This window comes from Dasypus novemcinctus, chromosome 10 (genome assembly GCF_030445035.2).
Source record: "Dasypus novemcinctus isolate mDasNov1 chromosome 10, mDasNov1.1.hap2, whole genome shotgun sequence".
Taxonomy (NCBI): Eukaryota; Metazoa; Chordata; class Mammalia; order Cingulata; family Dasypodidae; genus Dasypus; species Dasypus novemcinctus.
In genome coordinates, this window is record NC_080682.1 from 112,014,520 (window position 1) to 112,040,481 (window position 25,962).

The following is a 25,962-nucleotide window of genomic DNA, read 5'->3' on the forward strand; positions in this document are numbered from 1 at the left end:
TATCTGAGGAACAGTACATGAAGGTACACTGAAGTGTGCTGGAGATGACCAGATCAAATCCATCAAACTAAAACTCGATTTCTTCCAGGCTACTGATCTGTGTCTACTGTCACAATGCTGGTACCAGGAAGTTTTGGCAAAATGTGTCTGTCCACACCTTTTCACTAGCCATTCCTAGGATCATTAAAATCAATTTCCATCCAATCCTGTAACCAGCCAAGGTATATGCCTAGCTAGGCAATAAACACATTTCAAGTTAAAAGAGAGGAAAATTACTGTAAACTTAAAAAAAATTATTTCTCACAACAACCCTGCCAAATAGACAGTTATTATTCTGACCTTACAGATGATGAAGTTAGAGCTCAGGTAAGTTATTTTGCCCAAGGCCATATAGCTAGAAAGTAGATGTAAGAGGTCTATCTGAGGCCAAAGCTTGTGCTATTTTCACGATGCCATTCTGTCCTCTCATAAGAGCCACCATTTACAGGTCACCTACTATGTACAACCTGTGCTAGGTGCTTTATTTCATCAATCCTCTCAACGGCTTTCATGAAACAGTTACTACTCTTGGCCATATAAAATTGGAGGCAGGTGAACAAAGGTTAAATCATTTTCCAAGGTTGCACACGCTAGAAAGCAGTAAGCCAGGGTTCAAGCTCCAGGCACTTTCCATAACACACTTCCTCAGATGAAAGAAAGCTAAAATCCAAACTGGGCGACTGATTTCACTTTACCTCAACTATGCAAATAAGCACTGTACCACTGGCCCGGATCAAGATCATGGACTACCAAACAGGTCGCCTAATGAGAAAAGCACCTGCTGCCTCAAGTGTCTATGTTTCCCATCACTTCAGCTGCTCTTCAGAGGGCTCAGTCTGAGGATACTTAGTGCTAGACAGCGGTTGCTTTTGTCTTGCACTTGGCAAGGGGCAGGCACATGATGATTCAGGCAAATGTCAGGGAAAAGGAAATTTTACAGTAATGTTTTGGAAACTTCTATTATCCACTCATTTGTTGGAGCAAATACTATTTCAGGCCCTGCTCTAAGTGTTGTCAGTCTGGAGCAATGAATAGTCCCTGCTTTCAGAATGTGTGAAATTTAGCGGAAGGAGACAGATACATAAACAATGATCTGAGAGCTGATTTCTACTCCAGCCTCTACTACTATTTTTAGCAAATGATTTAACCTCGGTGGACCCTGAATCCTCAGCATAAAATTAAGTAAAAATAGATGTTTCCTTCATTCCTCCTTCCCTCCCCCCTTCCCATTTCATTATTCTCCAGGACAACCTATATGCATATGTGTCTTGAACAATTACTAAGCACTATAGCAAGTAATGGGCAGCCCTTCCTTCAGGAATCAGGTTACAGGGGCAGAAAGATGTTGATAAAACATGTTTGATCAAGTCCCTTGCCCAGAGCCATGATCCCCTAAGTGGCAGGGCCAGGATCCAGAACCAAGCCTGCCTGACTCCAAGCCTGCACTCCTCACTCCTCCCCCAGAGGCCCCCTTTCCCCAGCCAGGCCTCCCAGCCCTGCCAGAGCGACACGCCTGAGCTGCCTGAGCAGGCCCCACGCAGCCGTGCACAGAAGCAGCAAGCTCGGCGAGGGACCGGGAGGACATTCAGGGACAGGGTCTCTGCTGGCCTAGGTGGCACTGATGAGGCCGGCACAGCAGGGTACCCTGGAGCAGACCTGTCCAGGCAGCCACCAGGCCTCCTTGCTCCCTCTGCTCTTCTCTTAGGGCAGGGCCAGGACTCCACCTTCTTGGTTCCACCATACCCTCTGGCATAGAAGTCATAGAAAGTATACACTCTGTGACTGCTGGACTGAACTGTGCTGAACTTTAGAGAAAGCTCTGCAGACATGAGACACCACTACATGGGAAGACGTTCGAGATCAATTGTTATAAATGTCTCCTTCTTGGATTCCTCTTCCTACTTCCCAGCTCCTGATCTGGGAACCAGAGAGATCTCCCTTGCTGGCTTCTGCGTCCTTTCATGCCTCTGGGTCTTTGCACAAGCAATTCCCTCGACCTGGAACTTCTCCCTTCCCTGCCTAGCTAAGTACTTCTCATCTTTAGGACTCAGTTCACCAACTGCCCCGGCTTGCCCCTATCCAGAAGCACCTCCTCTGTGTTGCTGGAGAACCCCAAAGGCATATTTCTGTCCTATCACTCTGTAAAGTAACTGTCCCCCTTTTTGCCCACCCCCCAACCCCAGGGGACTGCAAGAGATCAATGGGCAAGGACTGTGTTCTGCTCATCTCTGAGATTACAGTGCAGGGCCTGGCACAGAGTAGACATGGGTAAAAAAGAAAGACATCCGAAGGCTGAGGCAAAGGAAAAAGAAAGCACGTGTGGGCGCATGGCCTGGGATACCGGCAGGTGCACCCCACCCCTAGCCTAGCAAACACTTCGGGACCTCAGTTCTGAGGGTGAACAGGGTCAAAACCTCTTTCAGCTCCTCTGGAGACCGCAAGATCAGTAAGAGCTGACTGCAAAGTGGGTATTGATCCAAGATACCCCTTGGGCCTTTGATTTCTCACTCCCTCCATCTATCACCCAGAGGGAGCAGCAAAACGTTGCTCATAAAAATTCCAAATGTCTCTGTTAGCAGTTTTCTAAACGTGGGTACCTGAGGCAGCTTCTCCGCCTCCCCTGACATGCCATGGAGACCCTCCCTGGCCTCTTCCCACTGCCACCCACCCAAGCCCGGACCTCGAGCGGTTCAGCTCTCCCTCAGGGCATCGTGGTTGGAGCTGGGGCCTGACCGACTCACCCTCTGTCAAAGGGGTTCTCCCCCGGGATGATGTGTGTGCTGTCCCTGCCCACAAGGAACTTGATGCGGTCGTAGAAGGAGTGGAGGTTCTGCTGGGACACAGGGGCCTGTGTCTCCTGGATGATTTCCAGAGGGTCTGGGGAGCCCAGGCACAGCGGGTTGGCATGGCAGAGGGGCTGGAGGCAGCAGTCGGGGTCCATGCAGTCCACCAAGCCATCTGCAGGGATAACAGAGCATGTGGTTTAGATTGCCACATTCAACCAGCTACGTTGGTCCTGAATTCCTTCCTTTATTTCTTTATCCACTCCTCGAAAACCCTTCCTAAGTGCCTGATACATGCCAGGGCCTTTGCTGGGCACATGAGAGCCAGCTGATTCAGACCTGGCCCCAGCACATCGGCGGAGGAGGAGGAACCAACGAGCAAGCGTTCAGCACATCACGGGATACATACACGTATCCATACTTACGCACGTGCACTCCCATATACCCAAAACAACAGAAGGCATCGTGTATATGAAGGCCTGGAGGTGAAAGGACTCACGAATATGGTCACTAAATTCAAAGGCTGGTTTGGAAGGGGAAGGGAGCAGCACATGAGGGGGCTGCGGGAGGTCCACGCTGGGTCTTGAGCTTGCATTTCATTCTCTCCACAATGGGGAGCCACTTGACATAATCTGATTTGCACTGTTGAAGGAACGTCTCCCGCAATGTGGAGAGTGACTGAGGGAGCCACATCTGGAAGCTGGGGGTCAGTTGGGGGGTGCTGAGGTTGCGTGGGTGGAAAACAATGGTGGCTTACACTAGAGCAGTAGAAGTGGCGATAGAGAGTGGTAGGTGGTTTGGGGAGGCATTGAAGAGGTACAAACTCAGACCGGGCGGTTGATGGGCTTTGGGGGTGAGGCCGGGTGAGCTCAGCGGGGCTCCCAGCTGCAGCACATATAACGGTGTGGCCGGCAGCACAGCCCGCAGCTCTTAGTAGATTAGGCTCTGCCTTCTGGAAGAGAGTGCTCTAGGGATATTGGTGCTTTCTGAATTTGCTGTTTGGTTTCAGATCTCTCACTGTGTTATTATCAGCAAGTTATTCAAAATTCCACAAGGCCTCAGATTTTTTGGTATCATTCTCCCCAAAGGCTCTTACGGGTACCCTATGGATTCGCTTAAAACGGATAACAAACCCAGAGATCAGAGGATACTGCCCAAAGGAAGGCTAGGAAGAATCTGGAAGAACAAAGTCTGTGTGCTTCCGAGGCAGAGAAGAGTCTAATGACGCAAGTTCCTCCATGTGTTCCGATTCTGCTCTACCGCTTGCTCCTTGTGTGACCTGGGGCAAACGTCCCCACTCTCCTGGGGACACAGATCCTGTTCTGGTGATCTCTGTTGTATCCCCAGCCCTTAGAATAATACCTGGCATGTATCAACTGTTTTAAACATGATTATTAAATAAAGGAATGAAAATGGAATGGGTTAATTAACAAATAAAGGAGGGATAAAACCAAAGGCTAGTCCTTAAAAGCCAGAAAACTATCCTCATTGAGTCTGATTTTGCCTTGTGGTATGGTAGGAGGATCAGGAGGCTCCAAGACTGAAGTTCAAGTCCCAGCGCCACCACTGAGTGTCTGGACAAGTTCTTGTACTTTAATTTCTCTGAGGCCCGGGCGCCTCATGGGTAGTGTGGGCAGAACATTAACACACCACCCACTGCTGGGCCTGGGCGCTGACGATATAGATGGGACCCCCTGGGGAACTGCATGTGCCTTGGCTGGACCCGGAGCCCCACCCCCAGAGGCAGCAGAGTATCGATCCGGACTAAGCCAGGGCTTACTAGTGGTGTGGCCTCAGGCAAGTTACTTAACCTCTCTGAAACCCCGACTTTTCCTTAATAAATTAGGACTCACTATCCTTTGCCTGTTTCTCCCACTCCTGCTCAGTGGCCAAGAGCATGTAGCCTCTTGAGGGCAGCGCAGTGATAAAGAGTGGGAACTCCGGAGCTAGAATGTCTGGGGTCCAATCCTGGCTTGGAAACTTATTACTGCAGGAATTTGGGTAAGTTACTAAAACTCTCAGACCTCAGTTTCCCACATCTCTAAAAATTGGATAATAAGAACCCATGTCATACAAGAATTTAAATAATACATGAGAAGTATACTATTACGTCCCCAAATCTAGTATAGCACCTGGCAGGTAAGTTAGAGCTCCCCTTCAGCCTCCAGGACCTACACTGCAGCTCACCAAAACGAAGCGCCATTTGTTCTTCACCTGATCACCTGCCAAATTCATTCTGAGATGTGGGGAAACGTCACCCTAAACCCAGCACTGTTCTGGGCCCTAACTCGCGGCTTCTGTCCCAGCTCTCGATACACTGATTGCCTAGCAAAGCACCTGTCTTCTGCAGTCGGCGGGCTCCATCACATATTCTCACGCCGCCCCTGTCAGACATTGCTTAAACACATAATTACAGCCCGTGCTGAGGGCTATTTGCATTCTGCTATTGATGCTAGCATGACAGATTCAGCCGCCTCATCCATAACTCTGCAGAAATGCCCCATTATTCAATCCCAGTGAGCAGGGACGTTGACCATTAAATCAGCTAGCACAATTGAAGGGCCATGAAAAGTCATGGCTAATTTGAAATTTTATTAGCTCTTGCCTGCTCTTGTTTACCACTGAAGCAGACTCGGGAAACCAGTTTTTTCCCTCTTTATAAACACTCTGTTCAGTGGCACCTGGGTAAAACTACTTCCTGTTCACGAGGGATGTCTGGTCTCTAGTCCTGGGGGAAGGTTATCCAGGGATTATTGTTATTGTTAATAATATTTATATTAACTTGGTGATGATGATAAATCACAGCTACCTTTTATAGAGCGCCTGGCGTTGTGCGAAGTGCTCTACAAGGAATGCCTTATTTAACCCTCCCGACCCTGAGAAGTTCAACTGTTGTCACCCTCGTTTTAGAGAGAGGGAACCAGAGACTCAAAGTGATACAGTAACTTGGTCATAGCCACAGTCACTCAGCAAAGGAACCCGATTTTGAACTCATTGTGTTCGGAGGTATGAAGGATTCTTAAGTATTGGAGAGAATTAAGGAACTATTTTTTAGGAGAACATAAACTTATGGGGCTTCTGAAAAACATTACCCTTTCGTGCTCTTCCAGCATTCCGGGAAATCTCCATCAGAGCCTTTGTCTCCTCCTTATTCTGTTATTCTCCCTCTGTCTCCTCCCCAGAAAATGAGCTATGGGCGACCAGGGGCTGTCTGGTTCATTTCGGTATTCCAGGGCCAAGAACTGGACCAAACAGAGACTGTGCTCCGTGGAGGTTTGTTGAATGGAGAAATGACTGACATAGGTCAGGGCAGCTCCACTGATCTAGGATCAGAATCACAGGATGCCAGGGCCCGAGGGATCCTTTCATTCTATGATCAGGGGGCAGGATGCACAAGGCTTAAGAGAGAACCCCGGCAAGCCGTTCGACCTGGTACAAGTTATTTAAGTTCCTTAAACTTCAGTTTCTTCAGGGAAACGGACTTTGGCCCAGTGGTTAGGGCGTCCGTCTACCATATGGGAGGTCCGTGGTTCAAGCCCCGGGCCTCCTTGACCCGTGTGGAGCTGGCCATGCGCAGCGCTGATGCGCGCAAGGAGTGCCGTGCCACGCAAGGGTGTCCCCCGCGTGGGGGAGCCCCACGCGCAGGGAGTGCGCCCGTGAGGAGAGCCGCCCAGCGTGAAAAGAAAGAGCAGCCTGCCCAGGAATGGCGCCGCCCACACTTCCTGTGCCGCTGACGACAACAGAAGCGGACAAAGAAACAAGCCGCAGCAAATAGACACCAAGAACAGACAACCAGGGTAGGGGGGGAAATTAAATAAATAAATAAATCTTTAAAAAAAAAACAAAAAAAAAAAAACTTCAGTTTCTTCATATGCAGATTAGGGGAAAAAAGGAAGATGGTTACTCACCAAGCTGTCTCTTTAGCCAGATGTGAAGTTCAAAGCCTTCTCTTGGGCATGTTGTGACAATAAGGCAATGATTTTCCAGAGAGGAACTTGGAACCCAGAATCTCTCTCCAAGTAGGGTACCCAGTAGGCGTGCTTGCTCCACAGTAAACAATATGCCACAACAGGGATCCCTCCACTAGGATTCATGGCTTTTACTGGTTATGGAAATTTCAGTTAAAAGCTCTTTGGATATTCCTCTCTATCATTACTGCTAGTCTTTCTTTGGGAATCCTAGTAAGTGCATATCCTTATCCTCCTTTTATCCTTTGTGTCTCAACCTCTATTTTGATCTCCTTCTTTTTACCTGTGTTCCATTCTCATTTATTTCCTCAGAGCTATATTCTATTTCATTTATTTTCCCTTCGTCTATGGCTGATCTGTTGTTTGTCTTGTTCTTTAGGTCGCTAATTTATCATGTTTTAGCATAGTCTATTTGGAACTTTTCAAAATCTGCCTGTTTCTTTGCCTATACTATCATGACCTTACTTACAGTTTCTATGTAGTATTTTATCTCTTTAGTAACTTAAAAACTTACTTATTTTCTTTCAGCTTGCTAAATTCTTAGGAGTGACACTCCTCTTGTATAATCCTCCAGTTTATTGCTGTTCATTTCCTGTGCATTTTATACTTCTGGTTGTTAGCTCTAGGAGCACTTGCCTTTGTCTTTGGGGATCCTATGCAGCCTAGGTGGTTGAACTAACCCTCCGGAGTGGTTTTCCACCACTTTCAAGTTGTTTTCTTCACGTGGAATTCTAGGACCAATCAGGTCATCTAAATTTCCATTGCAAGACTTTTTAAGGTATAGGTTCAATCTCTCATAGCAGCCTCTCCCCCCTCACCGCCCCCCCCCCCCCCCCCACACACTCAGAACCAGGGCAGGTTATCCCTCTGGTATGGTAGGCAGTTTTTACTTCCACCTCACATGATTTATAGTTTTTAAGGGTCCCAGCTTTATGTAGGGCCTCAGTTCCAATCTCCCACTTTGAGCATGCCTTGTTTTCTGACTCTAGTGTATTACATTTGAAGAATCTACCTTAACTGAGGCTCATGATCCCCATCTCCACCAGGGCTGCTGCAGCTTCAGCTCTGCTACCCCACTCTGCTGCCAAATGCTCTGGTTTCAGCTTCACTCTTGCTTCTGGAATCTGGGGCTCCCCAACACCCTTTTATCTTGATGTAGAGTAGAAATACATCAATATACATATTTTTTTGGATTCTTTGCTTTTGACTAGTTTAGGAACATTTACATTTTCCAACCACTTCATGTCTCAATTACTTTTACAGTACGTATAAGCTGGTGCTTATAAAATGTCCATGTTTCATATATTTTGCTATTCCCATTGAGAAGCCTTCATTATTGCAACAGAAAAAACTATGAAAACCTTCCTTCCTTCCTTTCTCCATCCCTCCCTCCCTCCTTTCCTTTTTTTTTTTTTTAATCAAATGTAGCATGAAGTTTAAAAAATAAATTGTATCTTGTGGCTAGAGGGCCTTTGCTTTGTTATTATCTAGTTGGTCATTTTGCTGGGAAGAGAAGTCCCAGCAAGGGCTCTGAGCTTCAGTTTTCCCATCTGTAACATGAATTTGCAAGTCATCTCATTGAGGTACTGGGAGGATTATATGGGATCCTGGATGTGAAGCACTTAGCACCTAAGTGAGTGCTTGGTAAATGATAGTTACTATTAGCTCCTGGTCAGATGCTCTCCTTGAACAGGTATCCTGGAACAGACCTGCCATTTGGCCCTGTCCTCAGTCCCCCTCCCGATGCACACCTTCCAGGGGAGCCCTTTCTGGGTGCAGTTTGTCCTTAGGAGACTACTTAGATTAACATGACCACAGCAACACATTTATAAGTTAGGAAGTAGAGACCTCAGGGGACTTGTAGGTTCTGAAATGGAGACACTGGGGCTGTGACATTGTTCACTTTGTACTCTGCAGGCTAGAATATTTAATACCAGGTTAAGACTTCGGTCCACCCTACACCTTTCTAGGGTAGATGCTTCCTAGTCATTCATTCAGCAAATATTTGCTGAGTAGCACATGCGGCAAAGCTTCCACTAACAGAGACAAACACACTTAAATAACATTTTCTAAAATGACTAGAGCCTACAAAATTCCTACCAAAGGCTAAAATTTACAAGACGAACCTTCATGCAACACCCCTTTTATATGTTCCAATGAAGGCCTCAAACAGTGCATATGGCTGCTCTGTGGGAGAGGAAAATCTTTCACAATTTAATTTTCTTAGGCCCAGATGATGACTTTCAGAAGACACATATTAAAAGGAAGAAGCATGCTTTGGGGACAGAAAAGTAAATTTTGTGGAAGAAGAGAAATACATCAATATAGATTTTCCAGACTTTTCTGTCCTGGGCTAGTTTGGAAGCATTTGTATTTTTTAAGCATTTCACGTCTCACTTAATTGTGTATTACACACAAATTGGTTGGCTCATCAGATGTCCATATTGCATGTATTTTGCGATTTGCATTTAAAGGCAGAAAATACACCAGGAAAGTTGGGGGGATTTTCCTTGATTTTCTTCAAATTTTTAATAAAACGCTCCTAAATCCTAAACCCTATCTTCTGGGAAAGAAGATTTCCCTCACAAATTTCCTTTTTACCTCACAGTTCTGCCCCCTACCCCTTACATGGTAAAAGTGAAAAAGAGCAGAAAAAAATGTTGAAGAGGCCATGTGTCTGGTGAAGAGTCGGGGGGCAAAGAAAAGAAAGAGGAGGAGAGAGGTAAGGGACAGGGATGGCCAGAAAAGACAGCAGAGGAGAGCTTAGCGGGGAAAGGCCCTGCTCTCTGGGGCACTAGAGGAAGCTTTCCAGATGGTTCACGGACTCTTGACCCTTGACCCTGAAGCTTGCGCTCAGGCCCTGCGGGAGCTCCCGCTTCTGCTAACACTTCTACGTGCCTCTTGCATTTCTTCTCACTGCCCACCTCAAGGGGGGTGCCCTGGAGAACTCGGAAAGTGGCCTGTGAGAGAAAAAAAATCCAGGCTGGAAGCTGTGGGCCCGTTATAGGTCTGAGACACCATTTAACCTCATAAAACTGGGATAATAAACCCTGCCTACCTCTCAGCATTGCTGAAGGATTCCTGGGTGTAGAGAGTAAACGAGTGGTCCATTGAAAGCAATGTTGGTGTCCATCCCATGGGGTACCAAAATGGGTCAAGACATCACCTAGCCCCTCGGCCTTTCTCCCTTGACAGAGCACCCATGGTCCTGGGCGGAACGGCTTTCCACTAGTGATGTGATCTGAACAGCTGCTGGTGAGGGGTGGGGCTCGGGGACTCATCTCCCTGTCTGAGGTCAGCGTCCCGCCTGGAGGGTGGCGGTAGTTGAGGCGTTCTCCCCAGGCTGGCCCACCTGGAGCCACCTCCCGGCCTTTGTAGGCCTCCCCCGGAGGCTGGCCTGCCTTGACATTCACAGACACTGCCTCCCTCCCTTCTGAGTATGAGCTCTTTGGTCACTGGAAAAACAGGTAGCTCTTTTTTCATGGATGTCATTTGTCACAGCAAAAAAAAAAAAAAGATTTCCCATCAGGGTCCAAATTATTTTTACAAGGGGAAAGAGACAGTTCAAAAATGTGAATCAGGGGAAATGGACTTTGGCCCAGTGGTTAGGGCATCCGTCTACCATATGGGAGGTCCGCGGTTCAAACCCCGGGCCTCCTTGACCCGTGTGGAGCTGGCCCACGCGCAGCGCTGATGCGCGCAAGGAGTGCCGTGCCACGCAAGGGTGTCCCCCGCGTGGGGGAGCCCCACGCGCAAGGAGTGCGCCCGGAAAGCTGCCCAGCGTGAAAAGAGAGAGCAGCCTGCCCAGGAATGGCGCCACCCACACTTCCCGTGCCGCTGACGACAACAGAAGCGGACAAAGAAACAAGACGCAGAAGCGGACAAAGAAACAAGACGCAGCAAATAGACACCAAGAACAGACAACCAGGGGAGGGGGGGAAATTAAATAAATAAATCTTTAAAAAAAAAAAAAAAGATACTTGTTTCTTTAAAAAAAAAAAAAGTGAATCAGAAATGTGGCCTTGCAGCCAGGATTGGTCACTGACTGCAAGACCACAGTGTCCCCCCCCACCCAAGACGGCTGGAGGCACACCCCGCTCTTCTGAGGAGCCCTTCCACAGAGAGGCAGCTGCAGATCCCAGCAGTGCCCAGCCCTCCTCTGGGCACCCGCAGGCCGGTGCTAGCCTCGGGCTCAGGAGGGTGGCCCTCGAGTGACAGGGAGCTTAGTACTTCTCTAGGTCACCATTTACATCTTGCACGGCTCTGCCACAAAATTCTTCCTTCTACTCTCCCCAATCCTTGTCCTTCGCCCAGCTCTCACCCAGGCGACGGCAGCAGCCACACCTGGCCTCCCTGCCTCCCGTCTCACTCCCTCCAGTCCATTCTCCACATGAGGCCACAGTGGTCTTTCAAAACCTGAACTGTGCCAGGTCCCCGTCCTACTTAAACCCTGTCATAGTCCCCGCTGCTCCTCATTGTGGCATGCAAGACCCCCGTCCTACTTAAACCCTGTCATAGTCCCCGCTGCTCCTCACTGAGGCGTGCAAGGCCCCTGACCACCACTCTGTCCTGACCTCTGCCCATTCTCCTACCTCTACTTCCCCATCTGCCTCCTCAATAACCACCACTGTTCCTTCATTGCTAATGTTTGCACAGTGTTAGGAGCTAATGCATACGTGATCTCATCCAATCCACTACAAAACCCTTTGAGGGAGGTAACACCTGTTATACAGCTGGAGAAACTGATGTTCAGAGACGTTAAATAGCTTGCCCAAGATCACACAGCATGTAAATGGCAGAGCCTGGAATCTGCACCCAGGGCTGATTCCGGAGTTGAAGAGCTCTTCCCTGGCACACTACCTTGCTTCTCATTGTGAACCTCCCTTGGTTCCTTAAGTGCTCTGTGCTCTCTCCAGCCTCAGGGGCCTTCACACGTGACACAGCAGGCCTTCTCCCTTCTTGTCTAGCTAATGGTCCACATCCACAGGTCTTTGCTTAGATATGACACTCCACCCCCACCCGCCAGTGCTCCCTGCATTTTCACTCATCACACCTTGTGGTAATTAAGTGCTTCTTTTCTGATTCTTCCATTAATTGTGAGACTCTTCAGGGGGCGCTCACATCTGGTGTGTTCACAGCTGTATCTCCAGAACAACACAAGTCTGGCCCAGAAGGAAGAGTTTAAAAGCCCATGACTGATCCCAAGTTTCACCTTTGGAAGCATATGTAAAAAGTCTTAAGTGTTCAGATATTTGAAGAAAGAGATGGTGCCCCTTCCCCCTGGCCTGAGTTTTCTCTGAGTTCCTCAGTTTGCTGGTAAGAAGCTCCACAGAGCTGAGCGGGGCAAAGGTTCCCAAGAAGACTTCCCTCCCTCCATGCCAGTCATCCAGGTCTTCCTTCCTTTCCTTGAACACAAAGGCTCCCTCTTCCCTTAGAGGCTCTGCCCTAGTTGTTTCCTCTGCTTGGAATGCTCTTCCTTCCCTGATCTATATGTAGATCCTTCTCCACAGCTAGGTCTTGGCTCAAAAGTCACCTCTTCAGAGAGGTCTTCCTTGACCATCTGACCTAAAGAAGTTCTGGTTTGATCTTGACTTCCATGCATAATAGTTGCAATTCTACAGCATATTCTCATTTGTGATGGTCTCTCCCCTCACTAGAATGGAAACTCTATTAGAGCAGGGCTCGTGAGTGCCATTTGCATCACTATACCTCCAGTCTCTAGACAGGCGCCTGGAACACACGGAGGGTGCTCAGACACAAACGAATGAATGTGGAACCACATATATTGGGAGCTTCCTTCCAATGCCATCCTCCAATGCCTCTGATCCCTTTTAAATGCAGGTCGGTCTCATGCCTTTAGGTGGGGTACACCATGGATTCGTTTTTACAGCAGGAAGAACACCATAGAAAATACCTCTTTACTGTAATTTTTTTTCTTTTACTAAATTTCTGCAAAGTAACAGAACAAGAGAAAGACAGACATCGGATATCTCATTGTCTTCTAATAATGCCACAAGACACGTGGGTCCTTAGCAATTGACAAAGCACGTTCCCGCAATCCTTCAAGGGTACATATGCATCACTCCTATTTTTCGAATGGAAGAAACTGAGTCTGAAAGAGCTTAAGGTACTCACTTAAGTCCTCCTGGCTGCAAAGTGAAGTATCTGAAAGCCTGTGCTTTTCCCACAGTAAGAGTAAAGGAAAGAGACAACCAAACTGTATCTTCGTGAAGGAACCACCTCTGAAGCAGTTTCACCAATAAAACAGAACCTGAATGTGCTCAAGTCTCCAAACACAACCATCAATTTCAGGAAACACAGAGGGCACAGGAACATGATAAATGCCACCATGGAAATGTGATGGGCAAGACGTAGGCTGTGGACACTCAACTGGATGGAAGATCCCTGCATCTTCAGCAGATCAACTGCAGGTGGGAAAGAGACGGAAGGGAAGCCTATTGTCGCAACAAGAGAGACTTACTAGATATAATGACCAACTGCAGTGTGACTTTGGATCCTAACTCAAACAAACAAAAAACTATAAAAGTAATGATGCTATTTATGCAATAATTTGGAAATTTAAACACTGACTAGTTGGCTGATGCTATTAACGAATGATTCTTAATTCTTTTAGGTTTGACAGTGACATTGCTGTGAGGCTACAAAAAAAAAAGAGTCCTTATTTTTTCAAGTTGCATACTTAAATCTTTATGGACGAAATCATATGATACCTGTGATTAGTTTCACAACAATAAGGGAAGGGCATAAATGAGTAGGGATGACCAGGGATTGATGGCAGTTAGTGCTGGCTGATGGACACTGTTGGTGAGCTTGCTGGCAAACAACATGTAGACGAAATGGCCGCTAAGCATACACGATGGCTATCACAAAAGGCACCTCCCTTCTTCCTAGCCAGTTTCCCGCCAGAGAAGCCCACGCGCGCCAACTTCAAAACTACCTCATCCCATCAAGCAGCTGCTTCATATTATCCCGATCCCCTTAGCCTGTCTATAATTGACACGTCACCTCATGCCCCCACCCCTGCCTACATAAGCTGTACCACTTCCCCAATAAACCAGACCTGCGCCACGAGCCTGCATCTCCGGGGTGGTTACGGTGTGTTTAACCTGGCTGTGTGATACCGGGGCCCCGTCGTCACTCACAACCCATTCGAGAAGTTCACCTCACCGAGGCGAAAGCCGTCTAGCTAACGGCCAGGCCAGCCGTATAGCTAACGGCCACAGGGGAACAGCGACAGGACACATAGGGGTTTATTTTACCATCTTATCTGCTTTTGTGTATATTCAAAATTCTCCATGGAAAGTAACAAGTATAAAATACAAAGGATGTGCCCAAGAGTCTTATTAGAGGGAAGTGAACTTGGCCCAGTGGTTAGGGTGTCCGTCTACCACATGGGAGGTCCGCGGTTCAAACCCCGGGCCTCCTTGACCCGTGTGGAGCTGGCCCATGCGCAGTGCTGATGCACGCAAGGAGTGCCCTGCCATGCAGGAGTGTCCCTGTGTAGGGGAGTCCCACGTGCAAGGAGTGTGCCCCATAAGGAGAGCCACCCAGCGTGAAAGAAAGCACAGCCTGCCCAGGAATGGTGCCGCATCACACGGAGAGCTGACACAACAAGATGACGCAACAAAAAGAAACACAGATTCCTGTGTCGCTGACAACAACAGAAGCAGACAAAGAAGAACATGCAGCAAATAGACACAGAGAACAGACAACTGGGGGTGGGGGGAGGGAAGGGGAGAGAAATAAATAAATAAATCTTTTTAAAAAAAGAAAGTCTTATTAGAGGTGGTGGTTCAGTTATCTCTCTCATCTCTCAAATGAGGAAATCGGGGCTCAGGATAAGTGATTTATAGAAGGTCATAGTGCCAAAATAAGGGGGCAGAGTTGGGAATTTGATCCCTTATCTTTCTCCAGATCCACTGCTAGGCATTATTCCAGCTCTATTCTCTCTCCACAGAGGGCAGGAGCTAACTTGCTTATTTCTGTGCCCCAAATGGAAAGCACTGTGCCTGGCACAGCGTGAGCATGATATTTGTTGAACGAATGAATGAATGACTTTATGAGGATCCGCAAACAAACAGCTCGGTCAGTTTGAGGATCCAGAGGGTATGACTTAAGCCATTCCCTGCAGGAGGAGCTCGTTCCTCTCCTTAGGAAGGAGGCAGAGGGGACAAAGACTGTTATCGGCACTCAACACCTCTTATGTAACAGGCAGGCCCTGTGCTAGGCACTGGGTAAAACAGAGTCACTGCCTCCAAAGGACTTGGGGTAGTGGGTCAGACAGACAAGAAAGTGCTGGGAAAGAAGGGCGCAAAGGGAAGTCCAAAAGTGGGAGCCCAACTCAGGCTGGGGACTGGGATGGGAATTTTCTGGAAGAAACTGAGACTAGGACGGACAGCAAAAAACCAAAAGGATAGCAGGGATGTGGAATGGGGCAGGTTAGGGAAATCGGTGGACTAGTAAACTTTAGGTAGTGTAGTCGTTTGCAAGCTTCCTTCCGTTGACAGTTCCCTGGGCAGTGTGTAACAAGCCCAGCGGACTCTCTGCTGGCGTAACTCTGGCCCTGGCTCGACAGCCCACCGGCCAACCTCGGCTTGCCACTGTCCGCAGTCTGTCCACAGAAGTGGCTGTGAGCAGTGTCCAGGGAGGCCCTGGCTAGGAGCGTGGAACGTGCCTCCCCTTGGCACACATCTGGGAGAAGTTTTTGTCATTTGCTATAACAAATTCTGTGCCTTCTTTCCTAAGGCTTGCAAAATCTTTATCGGCCCCTTGGAACACAAGATTTTTAAAGGTCAATTTCTCTCTTGTCTCTTATCACGTCAGCTTGGTTTAGAGATAATCTGAAAGGGTGACTAAACTCTATGACTTTATGTGAACTCTCTTTCAGCAATGGGAAACAGGGAGAAGGGAGGACAGAGAGCTTTGTTCTCAGTTTTCCTGAAATTTCTCCTTTCAGGTTGCATCATCAATTATCTGTATTGCAGGCATGATTTTTTTTCTATGAGGCAAAGAACACATTAAAAAAAAATCATACCTTGAAGCTGCTTAAAGATCCTTTCTCAAAAGGGGTTGGTTACTCAAATTCCAGTGGACTTTTGATTGTGGCTTCTTCTTTCTAAGCACTGGTTCCTTTCTAATCTAGCTCTATCACCAGACAAATGTGTGACTTTGGGCATGTCGCTTCAGCTCACTGAGCCTCAGTTTCCCTTCATGTAAATGTCTGCCTTGCAAATCTGCTGGAGATCATGAATACAGAATGTCTAGCACAGTGCCTGGCACTATAGAATGCTCTATAAAACATGGCTATTATTTTCCTTTATATACATTTGGAATTTTTTCTTTCTAGCAATGAGCAAAAGTTTCGAATAAAAATTTTAATAAAGAAAACTGAAAAGGTCAAAACATTATTGTGTAAAGAAATACATTAAACCTCAAGTGAAAAAAGAATATAAAATTATATAGAAAGCATGCTTCCAATATTTAAAAATAACTTTATATGGGAATATTTATTTTATAATAACATCATGCCTCTATTATTGCAGGTGGAAAAGAGTGGCAGAGAGAGCACTGTTAGTGTGCAGGTGACGGACTAAGGCTTAGAGAAGGTGAGAAAGGACTCAAGGTCCTGTAGTCAGACAATCTGGGTAAAGGTCCTGTGCTATGTGGCCTCTCAGGCACTTTTATTTTTAATATTTTTTTATTGTTTTATTTCTCTCTCCTTTCCCCCCCCACCCCCACCCCAGTTGTCTGTTCTCTGTGTCTGTTTGCTGTGTGTTCTTCTTGTCCACTTCTGTTGTTGTCAGCGGCACGGGAATCTGTGTTTCTTTTTGTTGCGTCATCTTGTTGTGTCAGCTCTCCATGTGGGTGGCGCCATTCCTGGGCAGGCTGTGCTTTCTTTTGCGCTGGGTGGCTCTCCTTACGGGGCGCAGTCCTTGCGCATGGGGCTCCACGGACGTAGTCCTTGCGCATGGGGCTCCCCTACGTGGGGGACGCCCCTGCGTGGCAGGGCACTCCTTGCACACATCAGCACTGTGCATGGGCCAGCTCCACACGGGTCAAGGAGGCCCAGGGTTTGAACCGCGGACCTCCCACGTGGTAGACGGACACCCTAACCACTGCGCCAAGTCCACTTCCTCAGACACTTTAAATATATGGGCTGCAATGTCACCTGCAAGGGAGACATCACTAGCCTCCTTTTACAGTCCCTTAACATCTTTGGGTCATAAATTCATCAATTTGAGGTGGGGATGAAATGAACATCCCCATCGAAGGCTGGGGTTATCATTATCATTCTCTGATAGTCTGTGTAATACTGCAGCAGCCTGTTTAAACCTGAGCTTGTACTTGCATTTCCTCTCTAGGAGTGGGATAACTCATTAAAGAAGGTGGAAGTGCTCTCAGGTCACACGCCCCTGTGGACCACGATGCATGGGTCAGTCCTTCATAAAGGGCTCGCCATGAATCGGGCAACACGCGGAGGGATTCACACTGAGTGGGCGAGTCAGGGCCCCTGTGCGCCAGGGGCCCCTCTCACCGCCCAGTGCCCTGGATGAAAGCTGGAGGCACACAGGATTGACTGGGCGGCCCTGACAGAGGCACCAGGAGGCTGGGAGTCACCAAGTCACATTCAGGATCTGTTTTCTGTTTCTGAATCTAGAGAACGACCATAAATGAAAACAAAAACAAACGCACGAAATACTCCCAGCTCAGCCATATTGTATAACTGTTTTTTGTCTCATGTTTTAAAACATCGCAATGGCATTCTTAATGAAGCTTGAAATTCAAGTTTAATTTGTGAAAGGTTGCTTTAGACCTAGCAAATTGGGAAAGAAGAGAAACTGGGTGTTCTCAGATAGCTTGAGGGGCATGGTTCTTGAGGACGGAGCCAGGCTTCTGATGTCTAAGGAACATGAAAAGCTGTGATGTGGAGACTTGACGGACCTCAGCGGTTTCTGCCACCTCCCAGTGGTGTGACCTGGACAAGATAATTCAGCTCTCCAAGCCTCAGTTTCCTCACTGTGAGGAGCCAGTAAGGGAGTAAGCATACCAGCTACCTCCCAGGGTTGTTGGGTAGAGGCGTAAGTGTTTTGCAAACTATAAAGTTATCATCCTCATCTCTGATAGTCTTCCTGATACTGAGCAGCCTATTTAAATCTGAGTTAATACTCGCCTTACCTTTCTAGGAGGGGGATAAATCATTAGAGAAGGTGGAAGTGCGCTCAGGTCACAAGACCATGTGGAGATGGCTCAAGAGCTTTGAGTCCTAGTCCAGGTTTTTTTTTTTTTTTTTTTTTAAGATTTATTTATTTATTTCTCTCCCCTCCCCCTACCCGCCCCCGGTTGTCAGTTCTCTGTGACCATTTGCTGCGTCTTGTTTCTTTGTCTGCTTCTGTTGTTGTCAGTGGCACAGGAATCTGTGTTTCTTCTTGTTGCGTCATCTTGCTGTGTCAGCTCTCCGTGTGTGTGGCACCACTCTTGGGCAGGCTGCACTTTCTTTCGCGCTAGGCGGCTCTCCTTACAGGGTGTACTCCTTGCGCGTGGGACTCCCCTACGCGGGGGACACCCCTGCGTGGCAGGGCACTCCTTGCGCACATCGGCACTGTGCATGCCAGCTGCACACGGGTCAAGGAGGCCCGGGGTTTGAACCGCGGACCTCCCATGTGGTAGATGGACGCCCTAACCACTGGGTCAATTTCGCCGCCTAGTCCAGGTTTTGTTAACAACTTTTGGTGTGACGTTGGGTACATCACATCCTCTCTTTGGGCTTTAGTTTCCTTGTCTGTAACATGCAGGAGAAAATAAAAAGGGAGGGAGAGTTGATGCTCTCTGAAGTCCATACAAGTCCTGTTACTCGACGTTTTTTTTTAAAAGATTTTATTTATCTCTCCTCACCCCGCCTGCCACTCCAGTTGTCTGTTCTCTGTGTCCATTTGCTGTGTGTTCTTTTTGTCCGCTTCTGTTGTTGTCAGCGGCATGGGAATCTGTGGCTTTTTTTGTGTGTGTCATCATGCTATGTCAGCTCTCTGTGTGTGCGGCACCATTCCTAGGCAGGCTGCACTTTCTTTCACGCTGGGCGGCTCTCCTTACGGGGCGCACTCCTTGCACGTGGGGCTCCCCTACGTGGGGGACACCCCTGCGTGGCATGGCACTCCTTGCGTGCATCAGCACTGCGCATGGCCAGCTCCACACGGGTCAAGGAGGCCCCGGGTTTGAACCGCGGACCTCCTGTATAGTAGATGGACGCCCTATCCACTGGGCCAAGTCTGCTTTCCTGTTACTTGACATTAAAGTCTGCTAGTTCCTTCTTCAAGTCCTGAATCATATCACCCAAGAAAAATCATTCAGAGAGAATCTAACGATATTTTCCTTCACCGTGATTTACTTCTCTTCCTGAAAGAGACTGGTCTATGCTCATTGGGCTTTATAGCCCCTCAAAAGGGAGCATGGTGCCTTGCCCACAGCAGGAGCCCAACAAATATGCGCTTGGCTGAACTGAAAGAAGCTCAGTGCCAAATATGGGTCACTCTTGTTCTGTCCTGCATACCTTCCCTCCTTCCTCCACTAAAGCTGCTTTCCTTTCAGCAAGGCCCAGAGTGATCAAGAGGCCAATGAGGATACGCCTTGCCCCCTCTGGCACTTGGGGAGAGTCTATCCCATAAGGGTGCTTCATCTGTGACACACTGAAAAGCAGGAACCTTCTGCACCTTCCCCTTGGCTCTCCCAATGGGTGGAGAGCCCACTAAGCTGAGCAGGCCCTGGAGGTGAGAAGTTTCCTCATTTCATAGATGGAAATACAAGGCCAAGGACTCTTAACAGTCTGGCCTCCCCAACTGGTTTTTTCAGTCACAGTGACCCATGGAATGTGTTGCTGGCTAGACTGGAAGCCCCACAAGGACAGCAACCATATCAGAGTTCCCCTAGGCTATCTAGGCATTTGGTGATATCAGCTGAATGAGCAGATGCTCCCTTATGCTAGCAGTAGTAGCACTGTGCTTGCAATTACAGACTTATTTGATTCTCTCTCACTCTAGCTTGTGAACTTCCCAATGGCAGGAATGGTGTTTTATTTGTCTCTGAAGCTCCAGTACCCAGGACAAGAACCAGTGCTGAGAAGACAGTTAATGTTTGTCAAGTGAGTGAATGAACTCATGTTGCAGGGCTATTGTGTTGCTTTCATAAATAAAGTACATAAAAGCTCACTTCAAGGAAGGAATAAAACTATCTCTATTTGCATATAACATGATCCTTATAGAGAAAGTCCACAAAAAAACAATTAGAGGAATAAATGAATTCAGCAAAGTCATGGGGTACAAGATTAACACGGATTGTAATATTTTTTCATCAATTGTAACAAAGGTACCATTCCAATGCTAAGTGTCATTAACAGGTGAGTACAAGGGGTATGAGATTTTTCTTTTTGGAGCAATAAGAATGTTCTCAAATTGTCTGTGGTGATGAATGCACGACTCTGTGACTATACCGAGAGTCCTTGATTGCACACTTTGAATAGATTGCATGGTATAGGAATAAAACTGTTTTTAACAAAAAGATTAACATGCAAAAATCAGCTGTGTTTCAATATAGTAGCAATGAAAAATCTGAAACAGAAATTAAGAAAACAAATGCATTAACAATAGCATCTAAAACAATAAAATATCTAGGAATAAATTTAACCAAGGACATGAAAGACTTACACACTGAAAACAATAAAACATTGCTGAAAGAGATTAAAGAACTACAGAAATGGCAAGATATCCTGTGTTCATGGATTGCAAGACTTAATATTGTTAAGATGTCACTACTACCCAAAGCAATATATGGATTCAATGCAATCCCTATAAAAGCAGGCTTTTTTGTTTGTTTGTTCAGAAGTGGAAAAGCTGACCCTCAAATTCATCTGGAACCACAAGGGATCCCAAACAGCCAGAACAATCTTGAAAAAGAGGAAAAAGTAAAGGGTCGATATACATCATATAGATCAATGGAATCGAATCAAGAATCTGTAAGTGAGCTCACATATCCATGGCCAACTGATTTTCAACAAGGATGCCAAGTAAATTAAATAGAGAAAGAATAGCTTCTCTAAAAATAGTCCTGGGAAAACTGCCCATCTACATGCAACAGAATTAAATTGGACCCCTACCTCATATGACATGCAAAAATTAACTCAAAATGGATCAAGGGCCTAAACATAAGAACAAAAACCATAATATCCCTAGAAGAAAACACAGGGGAAAACCTTCATGACCTTGGATTTGACAATGATTTCTTGGATATAACACAAAAAGCATGAGCAACAAAATAAAAAAAATTGATAAACTGAACTTTAACAAAATAAAAATTTCATGCATCAAAGGACATTACCACGAAAATGAAAAGATGATCTAGAGAATGGAAGAAATTACTAAAAATCATATATCTGATAAGGGTTTACTATCCAGAATTTATAAAGAACTGCTATAACTTAACAAGGAAATGACAGAAACCCAAGTTAAAAATGGGCAAAGGACTTGAATAGATATTTCTCTAAAGATGATATACAAATGGACAATAAGCACATTAAAAGATGCTCAACAAACTCGGGGAAGATAGTGTCAGATTAGGCAGGCAGGGCTCAAATCTCTCACAAAAACAACAGAGAAAGAGCCAAAAGCTGTCCAAGGAACCTGCTTTAGCGGTCATCAGACCAGGACAGTGCTTCACAACTCCCACGAGGGTGACAAAGAACTCAAAACAACAAATGTGAGTTACCAAACCTCTGCAGTGACCAGCCCCATAATATTAAGCTAGGGTAAAACCCCTGGCTCACTGCAGCTGACTGAGAGGGGCACAGACGTCTTCTTCCCCATTAGGTATAACAAAGGAAAAGGGAGGGGTGCCAGGGGGCTATTCTTCAGTGAGTTTGGGCAGCAGAACCAGCATTGAAACTTGGTTCTGGCCATACCAAAACACAGGAAAATGCAGAATCAAACATCCCAGTTCAAAGGTGAGCGCCATCTGCTGACTGGCCTGGAAATGGCATGGACAAAAACTGCTTTTGGTCTTATCTGTACTCTAAACCCTGGGAGAAAATCTGTACCCCATTAGTGAGTCCATGGCCTGATTTTGATAATCTAAGTTGGGCAATTTTAAAGACTTAGAATAAGTTGAACCAAATATCAAAGAAGACTAAGAAAACAAACAATAGGCAAGAGAGAGAAATTGGCTATCAGATTAAATTCACTAATATATACAGATGCCTAGAATCAGTGAAATATTAAAAGCCACACTAGGAAACCAGGAAGAGATGGCCCAGCCAAAGGAACAAATCCAATATCCTGAAGAGATACAGAATTTAAAACAATTAATTAATGACAAACACACAATTCTCCTAAGTCAATTTAAAGAATTGAAAGAAAGTACGACTAAAGAAATAAAGGATATTAAGAAGACACTGAGCATAGAGAACAATGTGAAAGCCTTCAAAGAAAAGTGACAGACCTATGGGAAAGAAAATCACGATGGATTAGATTAAAAATACGTTATAGGGGAAGCAGTTGTGGCTCAAGCAGTTGGGAGTCCACCTACCACATGGGAGGTCCTGGGTTTGGTTCCTGGTACCTCCTAAAGAAGATAAGCAAGACAGCAAGCTGACATGATAGGCTGGCGTGGCATGCTGATGTAGAGAAATGATGCAACAAAGAGACACAACAAGGAAACACAATGAGGGACACAACAAAGTGGGGGAGCGGAGGTGGCTCAAGCCACTGGGTGCCTTCTTCCCACATGGGAGGTCCTGGGTTCGGTTCCCAGTGCTTCCTAAAAAAAAAGACAAGCACACAACAAACAGACACAGAGGGCAGACAGCAAGACCAAACAACAAAAGGGAGGCAGTGGGGGTAGAAATAAATAAAATAAATCTTTAAAAATATATACATTGGGAACTGGATGTGGCTGAATAGATAGCGCACCTGCCTACCATATAGGAGGTCCAAGGGTTCAATACCCAGGGCCTGCTGGCTTGTGTGGTGAGCTGGCCCACATGCAGTGATGCTGCATGCAAGGAGTACTGGCCCGCACAGGGATGCCCTCATGCAAAGGTGACCCCTCTGCAAAAAGTGGCTCCTGCAAAAGGAGAGCCACCCCATGTGAAACTGCAGTGTACCCAGGAGTGGTATCACACACATGGAGAGCTGATGCAGTAAGATGACACAACAAAAAGAGACACAGATCCCAAGTGCCGCCTGATGAGAATACAAGTGGACACAGAAGAACACACAGTGAATGGACATGGAGAGCAGACAGTGGGGGCGGGGAGAAGAGAAATAAATAAATAAATCTTTAAAATATATATATATATATATATATATATATATATATATATATATATAGTAGAGGCATGTAAGAGCAGATTTGAATTGATCAAAACAGAATTAGTGATTTCAAATACAGAACACCTGAACTGGAAAAGACAAGAGAAGAGAATGGACAAAATGGAACAGGGTCTCAGGGAAATAAATGACAATGTGAAACACACAAATATACTCATTATCGGTGTCCCAGAAGGAAAAGAAAATGCAAAAGGGGCAGAAAGAATATTTGAAATAATGACCAAAAACCCAATCCTTATGAAAGATATAAATATCAATATCCAAGAAGGACAATGCACCCCAAACAGAATAAATCTGAATAGACTTACCCTGAGACCCCTCCTATTCAGAATGACAAATATCAGAGATAAAGAGAGGATTCTGAAAGCAGCAAGAAAAAAGCAAAGCATCACATATAAGGGAAACTCAATAAGATTAAGTGCCAATCTCCCATTAGAAACCATGGAGGAGAGAAGAAAGTGGTTTGATGTATTTAAGGTACTAGAAGAAAAAAAATGTGAGCTAAAAGCTGTCTTTGAAAAGTGAAGATGAGGGAAGCGGACTTGACCCAATAGATAGGACGTCCACCTACCATATGGGAGGTCCGCAGTTCAAACCCCGGGCCTCCTTGACCCATGTGGAGCTGGCACATGTGCAGCGCTGATGTGCACAAGGAGTGCTGTGCCAAGCAGGGGTGTCCCCTGTGTAGGGGAGCCCCACACGCAAGCAGTACACCCTGTAAGGAGAGTTGCCCAGTGCGAAAGAAAGTGCAGCCTGCCCAAGAATGGCACCGCACACATGGAGAGCTGACACAAGATGACACAACAAAAAGAAACACAGATTCCCAGTGCCACTGATAAGGATAGAAGCAGTCACAGAAAAACACACAGCAAATGGACACAGAGAGCAGACAACTGGATGGTGGGGGAGGGGGAGGAAGAGGAGAGAAATTAAAAAAAATCTTAAAAAACAAAACAAAACAAAAACAAAAAAACAAAAATGAGGATACGTTCAAAGTCTTCAAAGACAAACAAAAGCTGATAGAATATATTACCAAAAGATGAGAATTATAAGAGATACTAAAGGGATTGCTGCAGCCTAAAAGGAAAAAACATTGGCAAGAGATTTAGAGAAGAGTATAGAAATGAAGATTATTAGGAAGGGTAAATTAAAGGGTAAAAAGACAGACAATAGTATGATATAACAACCGAAAGCCAAAGGACAAAATGGATGAAGTAAGTAATGCCTTTACAATAATAATCCTGAATGTTAATGGCTTGAACTCCATTCAATCAAAAGACATAGATGACAGAATGGATAAAAAATATGAAGCATCAATATGTTGTCTACATGAGATTCACCTCAGATATAAGAACACAACCAGGTTAAAAGAGAAAGGTTGGAAAAGGTATTCCATGCAAAAAGTAACCAAAAAAGAGCTGGAGTAGTGATACTAATATTAGATGAAATAGATTTTAAATGCAAAACTGCTATAAAGGATGAAGAAGGTCATTATATATTAATAAAGGGGCAATTCACCAAGAAGAAATAAGTATATAGTAAATATTTATGCACCTAACCTAAGTGCCCCCAAGTTACACAAGGCACACACTGGTGAGACTGAAGGGAGAAATAGATGTTTCTACAATAGTTAGAGACTTCAATACATCACTCTCAGTATTGGATAGAACATCTGGACAGAGGATAAAGAAACAGAGAGCCTGAATAGCATGAAAATAAACTAGACCTAACAGACATCTATAGAGCACTGCACCCCCAGACAGCAGGATATACATTCTTTTCAAGTGCTCACAGATCCTTCTCCAAGATAGACCATATGCTGGATCACAAGAGAAGTCTCAATATAATTAAAAAGACTGAAATTGTACAAAATACTTTCTCTGATCATAATGGAATGAAGCTGGAAAGCAATAACAGATGGAAAAAGGAAAAATTCATAAATATATGCAGATTAAACTACACACTTTAAAATAATCAGTGGGTCAAAGAAGAAATTGCAAGAGAATTCAGAAACTATCTTGAGACGAATGAAAGTGAAAACACAACATACCAAACCCTATGGGACACCACAAAGGCAGTGCTGAGAGGGAAAATTATAGCCCTCAATGCTTACATTAAAAAAGAAGAAAGAGTTAAAATTGAAGATCTAACTGCATACCTGGAGGAACTAGAAAAAGAGCAGCAAACTAATCCCAAAGACGAAGGAAAGAAATAGTAAAAATCAAAGCGGAGATAAATGAAATCAAGGGCTAACAAACAATAGAGAGAATCAACAAAACTAAAGGTTGGTTCTCTGAGAAGATCAACAAAATTGACAAACCCTTAGGCTAGAATAACACAGCAAAAAGAGAGAAGATGCAAATAAAATCAGAAATGAGAGGGTAGACATTACCACTGACCCTACAGAAATAAAAGAGATCATAAGAGGATAATTTTTTGTATGCCAAAAAATTAAGACAATGTAGATGAGAGACAAATTCCTAGAAACATATGAAGCACCTACACTGACCCAAGAAGAAACAGAAGATCCCAACAAACCAATCACAAGTGAAGAGATTGAAATAGTCATCAAAAACCTCCCAAAGAGCCATCCCACTTGAAAAAAGCACAGCCCGCCCATGAGTGGTGCTGCAAACACAGAGAGCTGATGCAGCAAGATGATACAAAAAAAAAGAGATGCAGTTTCCCAGTGCTGCAGGATAATGCAAGTGGACACAGAAGAACACATAGCAAATGGACACAGCAGACAACAGGGGGAAGGGGAGAGGAATAAATAAAATA

General features: G+C 45.7%; 1 protein-coding gene across 8 annotated transcripts in view; it reads right to left on the bottom strand.

Annotated features, from left to right (window-relative positions):
* Positions 1-25,962, bottom strand: part of TENM4 (teneurin transmembrane protein 4) — an 801,291-nt gene that overhangs the window by 93,501 nt on the left and 681,828 nt on the right. For all 8 annotated transcript variants that reach the window (XM_058306052.2, XM_058306055.2, XM_058306053.2 and 5 more), the window contains one exon: positions 2,781-2,997. In XM_058306052.2, coding sequence (XP_058162035.1) covers positions 2,781-2,997 — 217 coding nt within the window. The remainder of the gene's footprint in view (positions 1-2,780; positions 2,998-25,962) is intronic.